General features: G+C 36.5%; 2 protein-coding genes across 9 annotated transcripts in view; one reads left to right on the top strand and one right to left on the bottom strand.

The window, feature by feature from the left end:
* DAAM (Dishevelled Associated Activator of Morphogenesis) overlaps positions 1–16,006 on the top strand; it is an 81,952-nt gene that overhangs the window by 33,299 nt on the left and 32,647 nt on the right. For 4 of the 8 annotated variants that reach the window (XM_053752466.2, XM_053752462.2, XM_053752467.1 and 1 more), the window contains exon 2: positions 1,218–1,333. The exons of 2 other annotated variants lie outside the window; for them this stretch is intronic. In XM_053752466.2, coding sequence (XP_053608441.1) covers positions 1,286–1,333 — 48 coding nt within the window. In that variant the 5' untranslated portion in view covers positions 1,218–1,285. Of the gene's footprint in view, positions 1–1,121; positions 1,334–16,006 lie in introns of all 8 variants that reach the window. 2 more of the 8 variants (XM_053752461.2, XM_053752463.2) reach the window with 1 other exon arrangement.
* Positions 9,889–12,199, bottom strand: LOC135309825 (chymotrypsin-2-like). Its single transcript, XM_064436286.1, has 6 exons — positions 12,082–12,199; positions 11,611–11,839; positions 11,262–11,496; positions 11,144–11,160; positions 10,892–11,057; positions 9,889–10,173 (listed from the first exon to the last, which is right to left on the bottom strand). Exons 1-6 carry the CDS (start codon positions 12,134–12,136, stop codon positions 10,018–10,020), a joined length of 858 nt encoding a protein of 285 aa, XP_064292356.1. The 5' UTR covers positions 12,137–12,199; the 3' UTR covers positions 9,889–10,017.

Below are 16,006 nucleotides of genomic sequence, written 5' to 3'. Positions count from 1 at the left end.
ATTATAATTTGATTTATTCATATAATTACTGTTTTCTCGATGATTCTTTCGCATGTCCCTTGAAGTTATTTAAAAAAATTTTATGTTTTATATCAGGAACTCAAAATGTTTTGTTATTTGCCAGAACACGTGTTACAATATTATCGTTTTGTGTATTTAGTATATAGACAGTTGCGTATTTGGACATAAATACAGAAGGTTGACTTAGGGTTATTTGAAATAAATATACCAAAGAATAATTGTCTATTTATGTGTTCAATGAAACTTTGAAGAAAGTTACAAATACATAATAATGTATATATAACAAGCGGTTATATAATTACTTTCTTTTAACATTTGATGTGTTGTTTGGAAATTGGAAACCAGCGTGGCTGAGCTTGTTAGTTCTGTGCGGCTGTTCAGTAACCCTTCATCAATATTCATGTTGTGATATAACCAAGAATGTGTGATAGTCTCAACGAACTCTTCCAAATGTGCGAAACATTCAAATGTTATAAATTAACCCATTATACTAAAATTTCTCTAATAATCTTTTTATTATCTACTTTTTAAATAAATTGTTTCTTCTTACCTTTTGCAGATCTTATCGTGTAATTTTGAAATTGAATTGGACCTTAGTGGCATTACTCTAGTTATCATATCTTTACAAATCAGCTTCTTATATTTTGACCTCATTAATTGTTTTATTGTTATGAAATTGTAATTGCCTCGTCACTGTCACATCAGATCGACACGGGTGCAGTTGCAACTATTAGCAGTTCTAATTTGAAACTTATTTCGCAAACATCATTATCATAATAAATTAATTACTAATTTGTTTGTATATTAGGTCCATTTGTCTCATTGTCTGCTATCGCCAACTAATATTTAATAACCATACTTTATAAAGATGGAATTTATTCACAAGTATTTGCTATTGTGCTAATTCACTTCTAAGGTCAATGTGACCATCAAATCTGCGAATATAGATACGACGACATATTATACAAATAGCTTTCTGAAATCAGTCAAAAGCATCTTATAACTAGCTTGTTCCAAATTATTATAATACATAATGAAAATAATATGTCTTAGTCCAAATATTTTTGGATTCAGTTTGTAATAAATATTTATGATTCAAGGTCCCGAGAAGGTAGAATGAGTAAATAATATTTTGAAAGTAATTATACTTTTTAAATATTGTACTTTTTATTTCATTATTATACTTTTTATTAAAGACTATAAGCCAACCCAGTGTTTAAAATTTAAAATGTGAGTTTCGGGAACTGAGTTCAGAACCTTCAGAATGTGCAGCAAGGACCAGATCAACCATATCCTGGGGAAAATCAATGTGGTGAGTTTATTATTTACTTTTCGATATTCTATTTTTACGCATTTTGCCATCTAAATGAACTTATGGTAACTACGAAATAAACTTATGGAATTACTAAAATTAAACGATAAAATAAAACCAAAGCCTGAAATACACTGAAGTAAAGCTAACAAAATTAGAATTGTTAACAGTGCTATAAACGTCGCAAATATTTTGTAACAGAAGTAATTGCATTCCGCAGCTAATCAACTTAGCTATTTTAATTGTGTTATTTTGAAATTCGCCGCAGAGATAGCTGGACTTATGCGCCGCTCGTTACCTCCGCCGACTTTGCTAGCGGAGACTTTAATTCTAAGAGATATGGAAAAATTTAACTAATATACAGTATGTTTATGAGCTAACCTTTCAGTCGTTAAAGATGGAGTGTGATAAAGAGTTTAATCACACGAGAATAAACATTACTACATTTTAATTTACATCATTACTTACGTCAATCAGAATACTAGTTGCTACGCGCCATGGCGGAGGTCTGTGCTTCGTACAATCTGGAATTTCCGATTTAGTGCTGGTATATTCGATACTATAGCTATAGCTTCTTTTTGGAGTTCTTTAGCCTTAATAATGTATCTTGTGTACATTCCTGAATCTTTATGTGGTAAAAATATGTTATATATATATATATATATATGGTTTTATATATGGTTTTATATGAGTAACTTACATGTCTTATCTGTTATTGCCTTTCAAACTTTAATATCAATTGCGTGCTCGGTTTTATCTATTTCATGCCGTATTAATTAACACCCGTAATTTTCTTGTAATGCAGCAGTAAATGGGTCTGCTATGAGATCCACTGCCCTACTGAGTGATTCCAGTTCTCAAGTTATCTCGCCAAGCATCGGTTATTGTGCACTGAGAATGAAGCTAGCCAACCCACATATTCTGTTGCAATTACAAGCTGTGTGTGTATTTTATAGCTTCATCAGTTTGGATTAGTCTTAGGAATTGTGACTCAAAAGCCCTTGTTATAATATTTTTAATCTTTGAGTGTATGTACTATGTACTATTTGCAAAATGTTTATCCCAAAGACTAAACCAACGGATAAAGCAATCCATGGATATCTTAAAAATACAGCCCATTATTTTAATAACAATTTACATGTATTGATGGATGATCATAAACATTAGACAGTGAATGTTATTTATAAAGCCATAAAATACTCCCACGTGAATTTTGCTCGAGGCGTCAATAATTTAGAAAATTTGGAGCGTCATAAACAAGACGGGTACGGAAAGGTACATTCTATTTATTTAATTAAAGTTGTACTCTCTTTGCATGAATGGACTCAAATTGCATAGCGATGTACAAAAGGTATAACTTAATACGTTCATTATCGTTCGTAATCTGCTAATTACTTTTCGCACACTAATAAATTTTCGTAGACCCTATTTTTTTTTGTTTTACGTGTTTTCCATGCCAGTCACTGCACTTCCCTTAAATACTTCCATATCATTCCTAATAGCATATACCTTTTTGGTCTGGTTCATAGACAATAGCAGTAGAAAACCTGAAATTCTTTAATAAATGCCATTGTAAAAAACTAACGTGTAAATCGCAGAAGACGTATGTTCTGTGATCTCTATAATTTGTCGTCCAGCTTGGTCGCAAATAAAATTACCTTCTTAATAATAGGATCCATATCTAAATTAATACTTGTCACGAGATAGATGTAATCGTTTTAACATGAGTTATAACATTGCTATAGTTTTTTATATGTATGTTTATAGCTTTAGTTTTTTTTTTCAAAATATTTCATATAGTAAAGTATGCAATCTTTTCCAAAAATGCATGTTGAGTGCCCACAATCACTACTCACCCGCATAAATGAATATTTACAGTTTCCGTTGTTATTGTTCATTAAGTGTACGCTTGAAGCATAGAAAGTGAAAATTTGTTCCGATAGTGAAAATATATTCGTGCCTGTATACGTTTATACAAGCACGTTGAAGCTTGTTAGCGGTGTAATAAATAGAATACTATTAACTACTTAAACATAACCTCGGATATAAAAAAAAACATATTTCTACCAGTATAAGTAAAATTAATAAGAAAGATCAAAGCATATAGTTTGAATTTCTTTAATAAATGATTTGTTGTTGGAGCTATCTTCTTTAAACAATGTCAGGAAATTCATCGTTAAATGTTTTCAATATCAAAATTACGTTAAAGATCGATGTAAAGAGCGCTCCTGTGAAGCCTGCCAACCTGTGTTCGGATGACTTGGTGATCGATGTGACTGCACCGCTCCCGCTGGTCACGACCGTCCTTTGTGGTCTACATCTGCCTACATGCTTTGGATAATTGTTTTAAATTCTAAACAGTTACTTGGCAAAGTTATTATTTTTATTAATAGCAGATTTCACCTTAGAGCAAAAGTTCTGCACGTATTTTGTGTAATATTGTGTATTATCATCATGATTCTCAGGCTGCTTTAAATGCCTTGCTGCCAGCCAGGGCCTTTCATTTTCCGTGTCATTTTCTACGTTACTAGTCTAGAGGTAAAAAAAAAAACTTAATACTTAAGTTCTATTACTATATAATTTGAGTAAGTGGATATGATTTTCATTTATTCCTAATTTATGAAATCAAATTAGTTACTGAATGTGCAAAAAATCTTTCTATAAATTCTACTAATATTATAAATGTGAAGTTATGAAATTTGGTACAGTCAACAGCACTTCAACCTACTCAAATTCATCGCAAAGTCGCCGCTATTACCGCGCCATAGAGGTTCATGCAGGGTCACTTGACTGTCGCCGTTCTGAGGGTGAAGTCCATGGCGCAGGATGCGGTCTCCCAGGGTGAGGTGGTCGTGGTGGTGTCTCTTGATATCGCCAATGCCTTCAACTCCCTCCCCTGGCCGTGCATTATGGAGGCACTTCGCTACCACGGGGTGCCGGCCTACCTGCGCCGGATCGTCCAGGACTACCTCTCAGATAGGAGGATAGTATTCCCTGCTCGAGATGGTTGGAAGGAGAGCACAATGACGCGCGGTGTTCCACAGGGTTCTGTCTTAGGACCGCTCCTGTGGAACATCGGATACGACTGGGTGCTGCGGGCCGTAAATCCACCAGGTGTGGAGTTGGTGTGTTATGCCGACGACACCCTGGTCGCGGCCCGTGGAGCCACATATCGAGAGGCGTCATTGGTCGCTACTGCGGGAGTAGCGCAAGTGGTGCGCCGAATCCGCCGGCTGGGTCTGGAGGTAGCCCTTCAAAAATCCGAGGCGTTGTGCTTTCACGGCCCTCGAAGGGGGCCCCCGCCAGACTCCAGCTTGACGGTTGGCGGGGTTCAGATCGCCATCAAGCCGACGATGCGGTACCTAGGCATCGTCCTTGATGGCAGATGGAATTTCGGCGCCCACTTTGCGGCGTTGGTGCCGCGCGTGATGGCGGCGGCTGGTGCGCTGACACGGCTCTTGCCAAATATCGGAGGTCCGGAGGCGTCCTGCAGACGCTTGTACATAGGGGTCTTGCGATCCATGGCCCTCTATGGTGCCCCCATCTGGGCAGAGGCCCTGAGTAACCAAAATATCGCTCTTCTGCGACGTCCGCAGAGGGTGATGGCAATCAGGGCCTCCAGAGGTTATCGCACGATCTCCTGTGAGGCAGCGTGCTTGCTGGCCGGTAGTATTCCTTGGGACTTAGAAGCCAGGACCCTCGCGTCTCTGTTCAAATGGCGTGAGGAGGCACTAGCCCGGGGCCACCGGCCAGCACCTAGGGAGATTGCGGGGCGCCGCAACGAGCTGTGTCAGCGCAGCATTCAGGAGTGGAGCCACAGGTTGGAGCGGCCCTCTGCTGGGCGTAGAACCGTCGAGGCTATTCGTCCAGTTTTGGCCCAGTGGTTGGCGAAGCAGCACGGTTCGCTTTCGTACCGCTTGACGCAGATGCTTTCAGGGCATGGTTGCTTCGGGGGGTATCTGTGTCGAATAGCGGGGCGTGAGCCGTCTGCCGTTTGCCACCATTGCGACGGATGTGCTGACGAGGACGCCCAGCACACTTTGGAGGACTGCCCAGCCTGGGACGAAGACCGCGCGCAGCTGCGCGCGGTTGTGGGGGACGACCTCTCCCTGCCGGCTGTCGTAAGACATATGGCCCACAGCGAGACGTCGTGGACAGCGGTGCAGGCCTTTGCGGAGAGCGTAATGCTCCGCAAAGAGGCGGCGGAAAGGGAGAGGGAGGATACAACCGACCTCCCCATTCGCCGCCGGCGCACAGGGCGCAGGAGGCGGGCATACGCCCTGCACCTGCTGCCCCCACAATAGGGCCGGTCGGGTGGCGGAAACGGGATTTCCCGTCGCCCGGCTTAACGGCCCCCGGGTAGAAAGGCGCGCCCATGCCAAGCGCGCCTTTACCCAAGCGGGTAGAAGGCTGACGAGCCGTCCCGCTGGCCGCTCCGAGGAGAGCGGCCGAGCCGAGGCCGCCGTGGTAGCGGCCGCCGCGCCGGGGCTGTGGAGCGAGAGTAGCACATGGTCCCGGCACAAATGCGGTTGGCGTTGGCATCGTGTGGTTTTAGTGGGTTCAAGTCCCACACACCTGTCCGGCTTCCCGTGGCCGGATGGACGGGACGAGGGTCTTTCCACACGTTAAAAAAAAAAAAAAAAAAGGGTCACTTGACTGTACACGGGTGGTGGGTGGAAAATAACATGGAATAAATCAGGCTACATTTTATACTGAAATTCTCACTACTACTTAGTTGGATTGTTATGAAATTTGGCAGTAAAATATTCCATTGTTATATTTATTAATTAGTACCTACTAATCCTAAATGTCAAACCAAGTAGATGTTTATTCGCTTTCCATAAGTATAAAAAATTAACAGACAGACTAAACAGAGGCATCATGCGACATTGTCTTGTCACATACAAAACCCGTGTTTACATTGTGGATACTTTGAACGTAAGCATTTTTTACAAGTATATCAACGTACCGTCGCAGATGCAAAGTAAACGAAATACAGCTTAAAACGAGAGCATCAAGGTTTTGTTTTAAACGGAGTGACTTGTCAGCCCTCGTGTCATGAACCCCAACCCTCCCAGACAGTCTGTCGCTAAGCGCTCTTGACTAGACGTCAACTAGAGGCCTCCCTCTACTAGGATATACTTACTTTGAAGGAGCGGATTTTGAAGACTACTGTTCTAAACATTAATATCTGAATTAAATATTATGAAAGCTGCTCTGAATATTAATTTTGTTAATACAGTCACGTGCATTAATATGTTTACACACACATCGACTCTTATTCAAACGTGACAACGTTTAAAATTTACTTGCTCTTCTGTTAAAATTTATATAAAATAAGGTATGTACCCACAATCATTTTCCTAACAAGATTATTCCACTAATTCGGCCGGTAACACTAAACCGGCTTATATTTATGGTTTGTCGTAAAATACTTTATTAAAATAAACCGGTGAAATTAGACTCCTATCCAAAAATATTGGATATTTTTTTATCCAAATTTTTAGAATAGGAGTCTTAGTCTTGTTTCGATTTCTTCGAATGAATAAGTTCTGCAAAATAAGATTTATTCAGGAATGCATTCAAGCACTACGCCCAGTAGTAAGTAACCTCTGTTGCGTTGCGTCGCATCGCAACGCAGGCCTGCCGTGAGGCAACTTCAGATTTGTGCGTTTTCGGATTGCCAACCGTTTTACCTGTAAAATTGTATTTCATAAGGTAAATTTACTCATATTTCGTGTCGCTTTTAGATTAATAGAAATCTCAATCTCAGATACTGAAATGTCAACATTTATTTTTTTTAATATCTGCGTTTAACTATATATTTCGATTTAGCTAATCCACATGGATACGATTAAAATGCAGCAGCTCCAATCTATTTTTTTTAGTATTTAGTTTTCAGACATCTATGTCATGTACTCGTATGTATGAGTATAAAAACATATCATATTTTAAGGTTCATAACAACTAATCATTTCGAATACTGGCGACATTTCATTTCTAACAAATTAAAATGCGTTGCACGGAGGTATTGTAATCTAATTGCAAGCTGCAACGCATAATGACCATGTGAGTGGCGTCGCTTAGGTATGAAAGGTCGCGTAGTGATCCGACCGATATGATAAATCATTTGTATTTAGACATTATCACTTTTATTGATCGCATTGTATTGATTGGTGTTAGTCACCGTATTGTCTTGTTGAAAGTTGATTGTGCGTGTTGCTAGCATGTGAGTAATTGAGCAAAGTCATCGATGTTTATTTGACAAAGAATTATTGTAATGCTTTAGGTTGTTCAGTCCAGTCATTTGTAATACACGTATGAAATATCTAAAAAAATCATTTTCCCTGTATTAAAATGACCGCAAATGCTCTAAATTCCATAATTTGTATTAATCATGATTTTGTTATTTTTTAATTGAAAGTATAGTTGAGAATCTTCCTTGCCTCTTTCCATTATTTGGGGTCGTTCTCATGGCGCATGAGAACGACCCAAGTCGAAGTCGGTCTATTCCAAGTTTTCAGAGTCTGTTTCAAGTCCTTTGATATAGTGGAGCTCTCGTAGCATGCGGGCGTCCTCTGCCTCTTTTGTTTTCTGCAAGCACGAGGGCTTTCTTCAGGATATGGTCTTCGTGTCATGACATGCCTGTACCATCTCTTGCGGGATTCTCTAATCTTCTCAGCGATAGGAGCAACTACACAAAGTAGATAATGCAGTTAATATGCCAAGGTATATTTGTTTATATAATTTGTAAAACTATTAAAACTGTACACAATATTGTAACAGCGCAACGCAATCTGGTGCGGTACTCATTTGCACATTCTTGCTCTGATTCCTTTTCTCTGACAACAATTGTAGTTGTTTTTATTATTCCTATTGTCTTTTTATAATACTGTTTTAAATTCTTCTTTGATGACAATGCTGGAGGTTCTTTTTAAATAACGTTTGCTGCGTTTGAGCTTTCTTCTAAGAAATATCTATATTGTATTACGCCTGTAGATCGGCACAAAATAGGTATGTATTAGTGGGTCCTTTTGTGCTTAAATCTTTCACAATTTTTATGTAACGAAATTTTAACGCTATTCATTACAAATTCTATTTTTTACTTCATTGTGATCAACAGAATATATAATTTGTTATATTATTCAATGTTTTGCAAAAATGTGGCAAAAATTTAATAAATATCGTGTGATCAGCCATTACAATACACGGCATGTCTGGATCAAGTTAAATTTATTGATTCGACAACACTGCTGGATTCTTTGGCGTTTAAATTGTTTCCAAGAAATGTTGGAACTGATTTCGAATGTTTATGTAAAGTTTGATGACAAAAATAATTGATCTATTGTTTTTCCGCGTTATGAATGCGGATGGAGTTATTTGTCTTTCTTCAGAGCAATTGCTTAAAAAGCTGCATTGTATAGAAGTTATACATTGTCGCGCAAATTGTCCGCTTTATCTACTTAAACTATATGATTTTGGATAATATTTAAATCTGTGTTCTGGGTGGTAATTAATTGTAGTCATTTAAATATTTACGAGTCGAGATGCTTCATCTTAATAGTCACTCTGGTATGACATTTGAAAATTTTGAAGTAAGTGAGTATACTGTAAATATTCTCGCTATCAAAATGACAAAATAGCTTTGCGGCTTGTAATTTTGCATTTATATATTTAACAGTTACTGCAAAAGAATTTATGTCAATATACGGGATATTGACATAAATTCTTTTCCATGAGGATAAATAAAAAATAAGTACGTACGTTTTATTGTTGTAATAAATTTTGTTTGAATTAAGTATTTATACTAAAACACCGTGTGACTGACATACAGTCAACCGTTGTGTTATTGGCAGGGGCTTCAATTCATGTCCTGAATATTATAACAGGGAAAGACTGAATAATAAGCACATAATTATTTTCATGTCCTAATCTAACTAAAGAACTTATAGCTTTCTAGTATGCATAAGCCTAAGGTCTTCTGGCATGTTAGGAACTAATACAGCTGAATGAGTAACTTGCAGCGTTTCTTTTCAGCAGTGTTCGCCGAAATACTGATACTTAGTTAGTTTTTACTAATCTTAGAATATTTCGTAAACGAGAAGGTCTAATTTCTAAGTAACTTGGACTTTAGTAATAAAGGCTGAGGATATCTTTAAACACATGGAAGCAAAATGCTCTGCATTAACATTGCTCTTGTTGTTACCTCTGTTTGTGATTGTGACCAAGTCGAAGTAAATTAAATTCGAGCCGGCGGCGATACTAATTCACACGCAAAGCGAGATTGTTGAGCTTTTTGTAGGTATGTTAGTATTAAGTAATAGACTAGTGGTTCATGTGGGTCTAGTCATCGATTGTAATGTTTATATCTCGTGGTAATGCAGTAAGCCGTGAAATTGTTATCTATATATTTATAAATATTATATGAATTGAATATACCTATGTATGGTATAAATTATTGTTATATTTATAAAATAAATGATGATCAACAATATAAAAGTTTTCTATTGAAAATTGACATAATTAAGTTCATGCAGCAAATAAAAACGAAAACGTTCATTGATGACATTTTATTTCTAAATATCGTAATAATCTATTGTATCATTGCGAAATAGCCGTTTCTAATTATTACCAAATAGTTTATATGTTTTTAGGAAATCGTTATGGAACTAGACAAACAATCTTTAGAGATGTCCATCAAGAATAGGCTTCAAAAAATTCTTAAACCCACTAATTCGTCCAAACACGTCAGGAGCACCCTGAGCGCAGGGAAAGCCCCAGGACACGATTCCGATCTGCTGGCCTGAGTGCTTCTCCACCAGCGCGCTGCCGGAGTCGCCCTGTCCACAGATTATGTTCTAGTTAATCCTGATAAATACAAAAACAAGACTTGTTTCCTCCAGTCTACTCAACGTTGTTATCATATTATTTGTAATTTCAGACTTATCAAGTCACAAAATTTAGATACTTTATCTTACTTATATCTAGACATTATAAAGAAATCATATCAAGATAAAAGCTGTCTTATTGTTGTTTCATTGTTTGTCTACGAATAAGGGAATATTATGCAATAATTTTAATCTTTGATCTGTTACAATTCAATTTATCCTTTCTAGAACCTAAACGTTCTAAGAAGAGGATGAAAGTAAATCTGTAATGATTATGCGATAGTTATCTTGACCCTCGGGGCGTGCGTGTAACACTTGGCTCATTGCGTGATTGTTAATCACAGTCCGCTTAGAGTCTATAAGATGTTATAGTTACGTTTGTAAAGATAACTTGATAATTTATTTTGATAGCTTTGTATCGTTTTATTTTTTAGTCTTAATGCTGTATGTTACAATGGGCAACTTTATTGACTTTGTCTCTACAAGAATTAGTGTTTGTTTATCATATAAATTATATTTTGTGCTCAGTATAGCTATTCCAACTGGAATGTTTGTTTGAAGCTCCAATCAAAATGCCTATTATGAAATCTTGTATTATTCTTGTTATTAAATAAAAATAAAAAAAACACCTTGTATTCTTCTTGTTATTAAATTTAAAAAAAACACTCACATGACACATGCCGTGGTTAGGAGAATGGAAGGTGCAGATTTCCACCTGGGGGTTGATCGGAGGGGCCCAGCCCAGCTCCTGGGAGGCTTGGATCACGCCGTCGACGCATTCCTGTCCGGAGATAGTTCTTACGTGCAAAATTTGTAGATCATCTGGTATAGGGCCCCTTCAAAATTTGTAGATCATCTGGTATATACCTGAAAGTGTATCACATAATGTATTCAAATTACAATACAACGATCATTGTTTTGCTCGTAAGAAAGATGGTTCTCGTTTTTGAATATGCAAATAGTATATTTAGTTTTCTACTATTGCGAATCATTTTATTTTCTTTATTTTTAGTTTAAATTAAGCGATTCAATTTTCTTACCCACATTCTACCCCATCCGGTAGCGTAACTGTTTACATCTCCATCTACCCAATTAAAATTAAGCGGAATAATATCAATTTTGTCGCTGATCTTGATGTTCTCGACAAGTATGAGCACTCCGACGTCGTTCTTGATATGCCAGCTGTCATAGTCAGGATGGTTGATGTGACCAGAGAACCGGACCAAGTTATCCGGAGTATTCCATCTGTTTGACCCCACTACGCCAACGAGAGTTCTAAGTGAAAAGAAAACATATCATTTTCATATACTTAAGACTACATTAGAAAATACTACAGAATTTAGATCAAATTTGAGTTTGATTGTTGAAGAAAACAATTATATATCTTACTCCAGAAGCTGCCCAGTCCATGATATAAATGGGACTACGCAGTGAGCGGCCGTCAGGACATGACGTCTGCTGACGATGGAACCTCCGCATGTTAGGCTGATGACTTTGGCTCCGAATACCAGGGCCACCATGTGCGGGGCGGACCCTTTCTCAGCATTACCTCCACCCACGATGCGGTAGTCAAGAGCCGGTTGAGAAAACGGTTCTTGATGAGGATCCAGGGGTATCGCTAAAAGAAATTGTACACATAATGTAAGCTGGATTACAATCCAGCGTAATAAACTAGTTATACGTGTATATCAGATTTTTTAAATTTGTGTATTTATTGTGATATTCATGACCAAGGGTCTGTGAGATATTCAAGATCATTTTCGGCAATGAATTTTTTTGTCTATTGCATTTCTAATTATGAAACCAAAAAGTCAATTTTTCCACTTTACTATAATTATTTTAAATAGACGTTATAAATACCCAATATTATGTGAGAACACAATGATAAAATAATAAAAGCAGATTTGAATGCCATGATCAATTCGTTAATTATAATAAAGTTGAATTCTTTTAATGAATTCGTTCGAGAATTAAGTTGTGTATGAGTTAGTTTGATTGAAAATGTACCTTTTATACAAAAAACCTAAGAGATTAATATCGATTCAGATTATATTATTTTTGTAAAAGTGCAGGTTTAATGACCATGTAACTTTAGGTTGTCTTTATTAAAACTTACAAAAACATTGTATTGGCCTGTCTAATCAGTGTAAACTAAATTAATAGGTAATATGTATGGTATTAGTGATAAAAATATTCGATTATAATGAAAATTATCTTTTAATCCATTGTCAATCATTTATTGTATAGACGATAATGTGACGGAACTTTGCAATGATTTGTGTTTCGTAGCACGATGTCGGTCAAATGTAGAATTATAAATGCTAGGTTATTGACACTAAATAAGTTAAGATAGAGCGTGGAAAACTGAAAACATAAATCGAAGTAATTATTATAAATAGAAAATAAATATGTACGTACCCTTGTGGAATCGAATATCTTTACACGTTTGACAACATTATATACATTTATCCAAACAATCAAATAGGAAGATTAGTGTTTATTGAGTTTAAAACAAACGCGACTACGTTATACACATATACGTATCATCATTATATCGGATCTTATTTCTTAGCCAAACGACTTCATACAGCCTTCATATTGGAAGTTCCAATTTCCTCGCAATTTTTTTGAAAATTGATCATTAATAGAAATCACAACTTTAAATTGTTATTGTTATTTTTTCTAAACATATCAAAAGCAATCTTCATCAAAATTGCAAATAACATTAATAAGAATGACAAGTGCAAGAACTTTAGACAAACGTCCATTACCCAGTACAGTAGCAATGCTCTGACTTGCATAACGGCGGAGGTCAGAGCAGGTGTCGTTACATCACCAATGAGATCCGGCTGTTGTTTGTTTCCTATTGTGTTCGTCGCGAACTACATCCGATATCTAGTTCCGATGTCATTCTCATTTATTATGTAGGAATCGATCTGATGCGGTTAGGTGATTGAATGAATTTAAAGAAAAAATATTTTGAGTAACACACATCAAATTTACATCTACACGTGTTATATGTATAAATCAAATAATCATATGTTATAAATCAAGTAAATAACTTTTTGCTTTAAATGTTACCTAAACTTTGATATATATAAGTATTTAATATAGACAAGTATATATACCACGTATACTTAGTTTGGATGCCACTTGTACAATATAAATACATAACAGATTAAATAATAAAATTAAAGATGATAAAGCAAAATAGTGTTTTGAGATCGGATGCTTTGTAGATTAATTAGATCTTTAGAAGAGGCACGAAATCAAAAGTAATCAGACTATTAGTTGCATAATCCGATCGGATTATGAGGAAGTCTTAAATCGTGAAGAAAGATTGATGAGGTGACTTACTAGAGTTTTGATGGAGTTACATCATATTGCATAAATTAAGTCGAATCTCGACAATGTTATTAATTCTGCGTACGCAGACGCATCTGACGAGAAGAAAATTGAAAATGATATTGTACGAAGAGGAAAGCTTATTCGGTAGCGATTTATTAGATTGGGCAAAATATAAACGGTCACGAGAAAGCAGTAAAGTAGCCCCCAAGCCTTTATCCTCACTAGTATCCAATTTATTCGAAGGGTTTTATGTAAAAATAAGCACCAAACGCGTCACTTTGTTGGTATTAATTACTAATATCAACACGCTATGTCTGGAGTGTCGTAAAACATGTTAATATGCAATTTGTTTTATTAATAGCCACTTAACACATGCCGCGACGACAGGCTATACTCTCCCAAAGAGCATAGCCTGAGTTTGAGGTGTCAAGGCCCCAATCAAAGTATCAATCGGCGATCCAAGCTATTGGGTATAATAGCGTCACCGACAGGTGCACTAGTTGTTGCTACGATGGATATACAAATATACGTGTTAATTGGGCTTATTTAATATTTCGGTAGATGGGAACATAAATTGTAATGGTTGCCTACAGGCTGTGTTTCGGCCCGTCGTTAATTTGGAGTCGTATTATATTTTTCTAAAAGACACGGTTAATTTATGAACAGCTGGTGTAGTTTGTTTTAGATTAGCCGATCACCTACTTTTTGGATTAGGTGTAATAAAAGTTTAGGATCAGGTCAGGCTATATTAATTCTGTCTGTGACCTAATGTTATAGTCAGTTTGCAGTAATATATGCACACCCATCTAAATTAGCTGTGATAATTCCATTTGGAGTTTCAACACATGGTGCGGCCGCAGCATTGTTCGGCTGAACTTTTGATTCGGCATTTACTGAACTGTTGCTAACAGATCAGCCCGTGATAACCGAATCTTTATGCTTCCTCTAAACTATGATGAAAGTACATTTTAGAGCGGAAATTTACTTTGATTTCGACATAAAATAGTTTTTTTTGTTATCCCTTTTTTCACAAGAAACCTTGAGTCTTCCATTATTGATCGCCGAAGCTGCAAAGGTCACGCTGACAATGGTGTATTTTTAATCAATTTAGTATATTTTGAATTAACGTATGTCGAATGACATCTCGATATGCTTCATGAAATGAGCATTTATATGAGTCTAATAGAGTTATATCAAAATGACATCGTGCTGTTCGATCGTAGACAATTTTCTTTACTAGTAATTTTTATGAAATGTCTTGTGAATTTGATTTTTATGCAGTTCATCACCCTGGCCATCATCACTAATGATAAAACAAAATCTTCATTGATTAAATGAAATTTTCTCACGCCAGAAAAACAATAGTCTTCAAATTAAAAGTGTAACGAATGCAACAATAGGTGGTACGAGGATGTTGACTTTCATGTGGCCGTGAACAGCTGATCTGGGTCATTGGGCCGTGATCACCATGGGGGTCACGTCTGGTGATGAGACTAGGAGCCGCGGTGAAAGTGAAGGAGTACGCGCGCGCAGTACTGATGGAACAGGTGCGACCTGTTTTGCCACAGTTTAATAAGAATGCAGTTGATCGGAGACATGTTTTGATCGATTCATTCGTTGTTTTTATTGTAATTTTTTATTTTACTGCATTAAATTTCTAGCGTATATGAGATTGAGATCATCTTCGTTAGTCCTCTTGATATACCACAAAGAACAGGTTTATCTTTTTAGCACCATTTAACTGAGTTGACACGTTTTAAATATTTCATTTTATTTATTTATAAACAATTGCCACATTGTATTCAAATTACATCAAAACTATAAATATAAGATTACCTTTATAATTAGTTAATTTGACTAACATAGTTTCACTCACCTTAATGATGCCTAAAAGTCATCTATAGCGTAAAACCACTTCTCCAAACTCTCTTCCAGCAATGATGTGCCTGATATTGAATCTTTATTTGACGAGATGTGATTTGGTTAGGCTACATAACTAACATAACCTTACCAAACCACATATCTCATATATAGGTATGACATGTGCGTATAAAAGAAAATAATAAAAAACGTATTTCGAGTGAGTAATAATTGAGTTCATTCACTAGTGGGATAAATAGTTATTTATTAAATCCAAGGTTTCGATAACAAATTAAATGTTTTAAAATTCCTTGCTAATGCATTTTTGCATCGCTGGCTAATGCTCATAATAAGTTAATGTATCTTTGAGGTCAGATCTCTGTAACTCTGCTTCAGTGATTGATTCGTTGGTCGTGATCGCATTATGTCATTTGCGTTTATTGGTTTTATTAAAATCAAAATCAAAATCAAAATCAAATCATTTATTCAGAAATTAGGCCTTCACAGGCACTTTTTCACGTCATAATCTAAATTAAATGATGTTTACCAAAGCTACAAACTACTAGCATTTCGGAAC

Source organism: Plodia interpunctella, chromosome 12, assembly GCF_027563975.2.
Source record: "Plodia interpunctella isolate USDA-ARS_2022_Savannah chromosome 12, ilPloInte3.2, whole genome shotgun sequence".
NCBI lineage: Eukaryota > Metazoa > Arthropoda > Insecta > Lepidoptera > Pyralidae > Plodia > Plodia interpunctella.
Note: the sequence above shows the minus strand (reverse complement) of the source record. Positions and strands in the feature narration are given on the sequence as shown.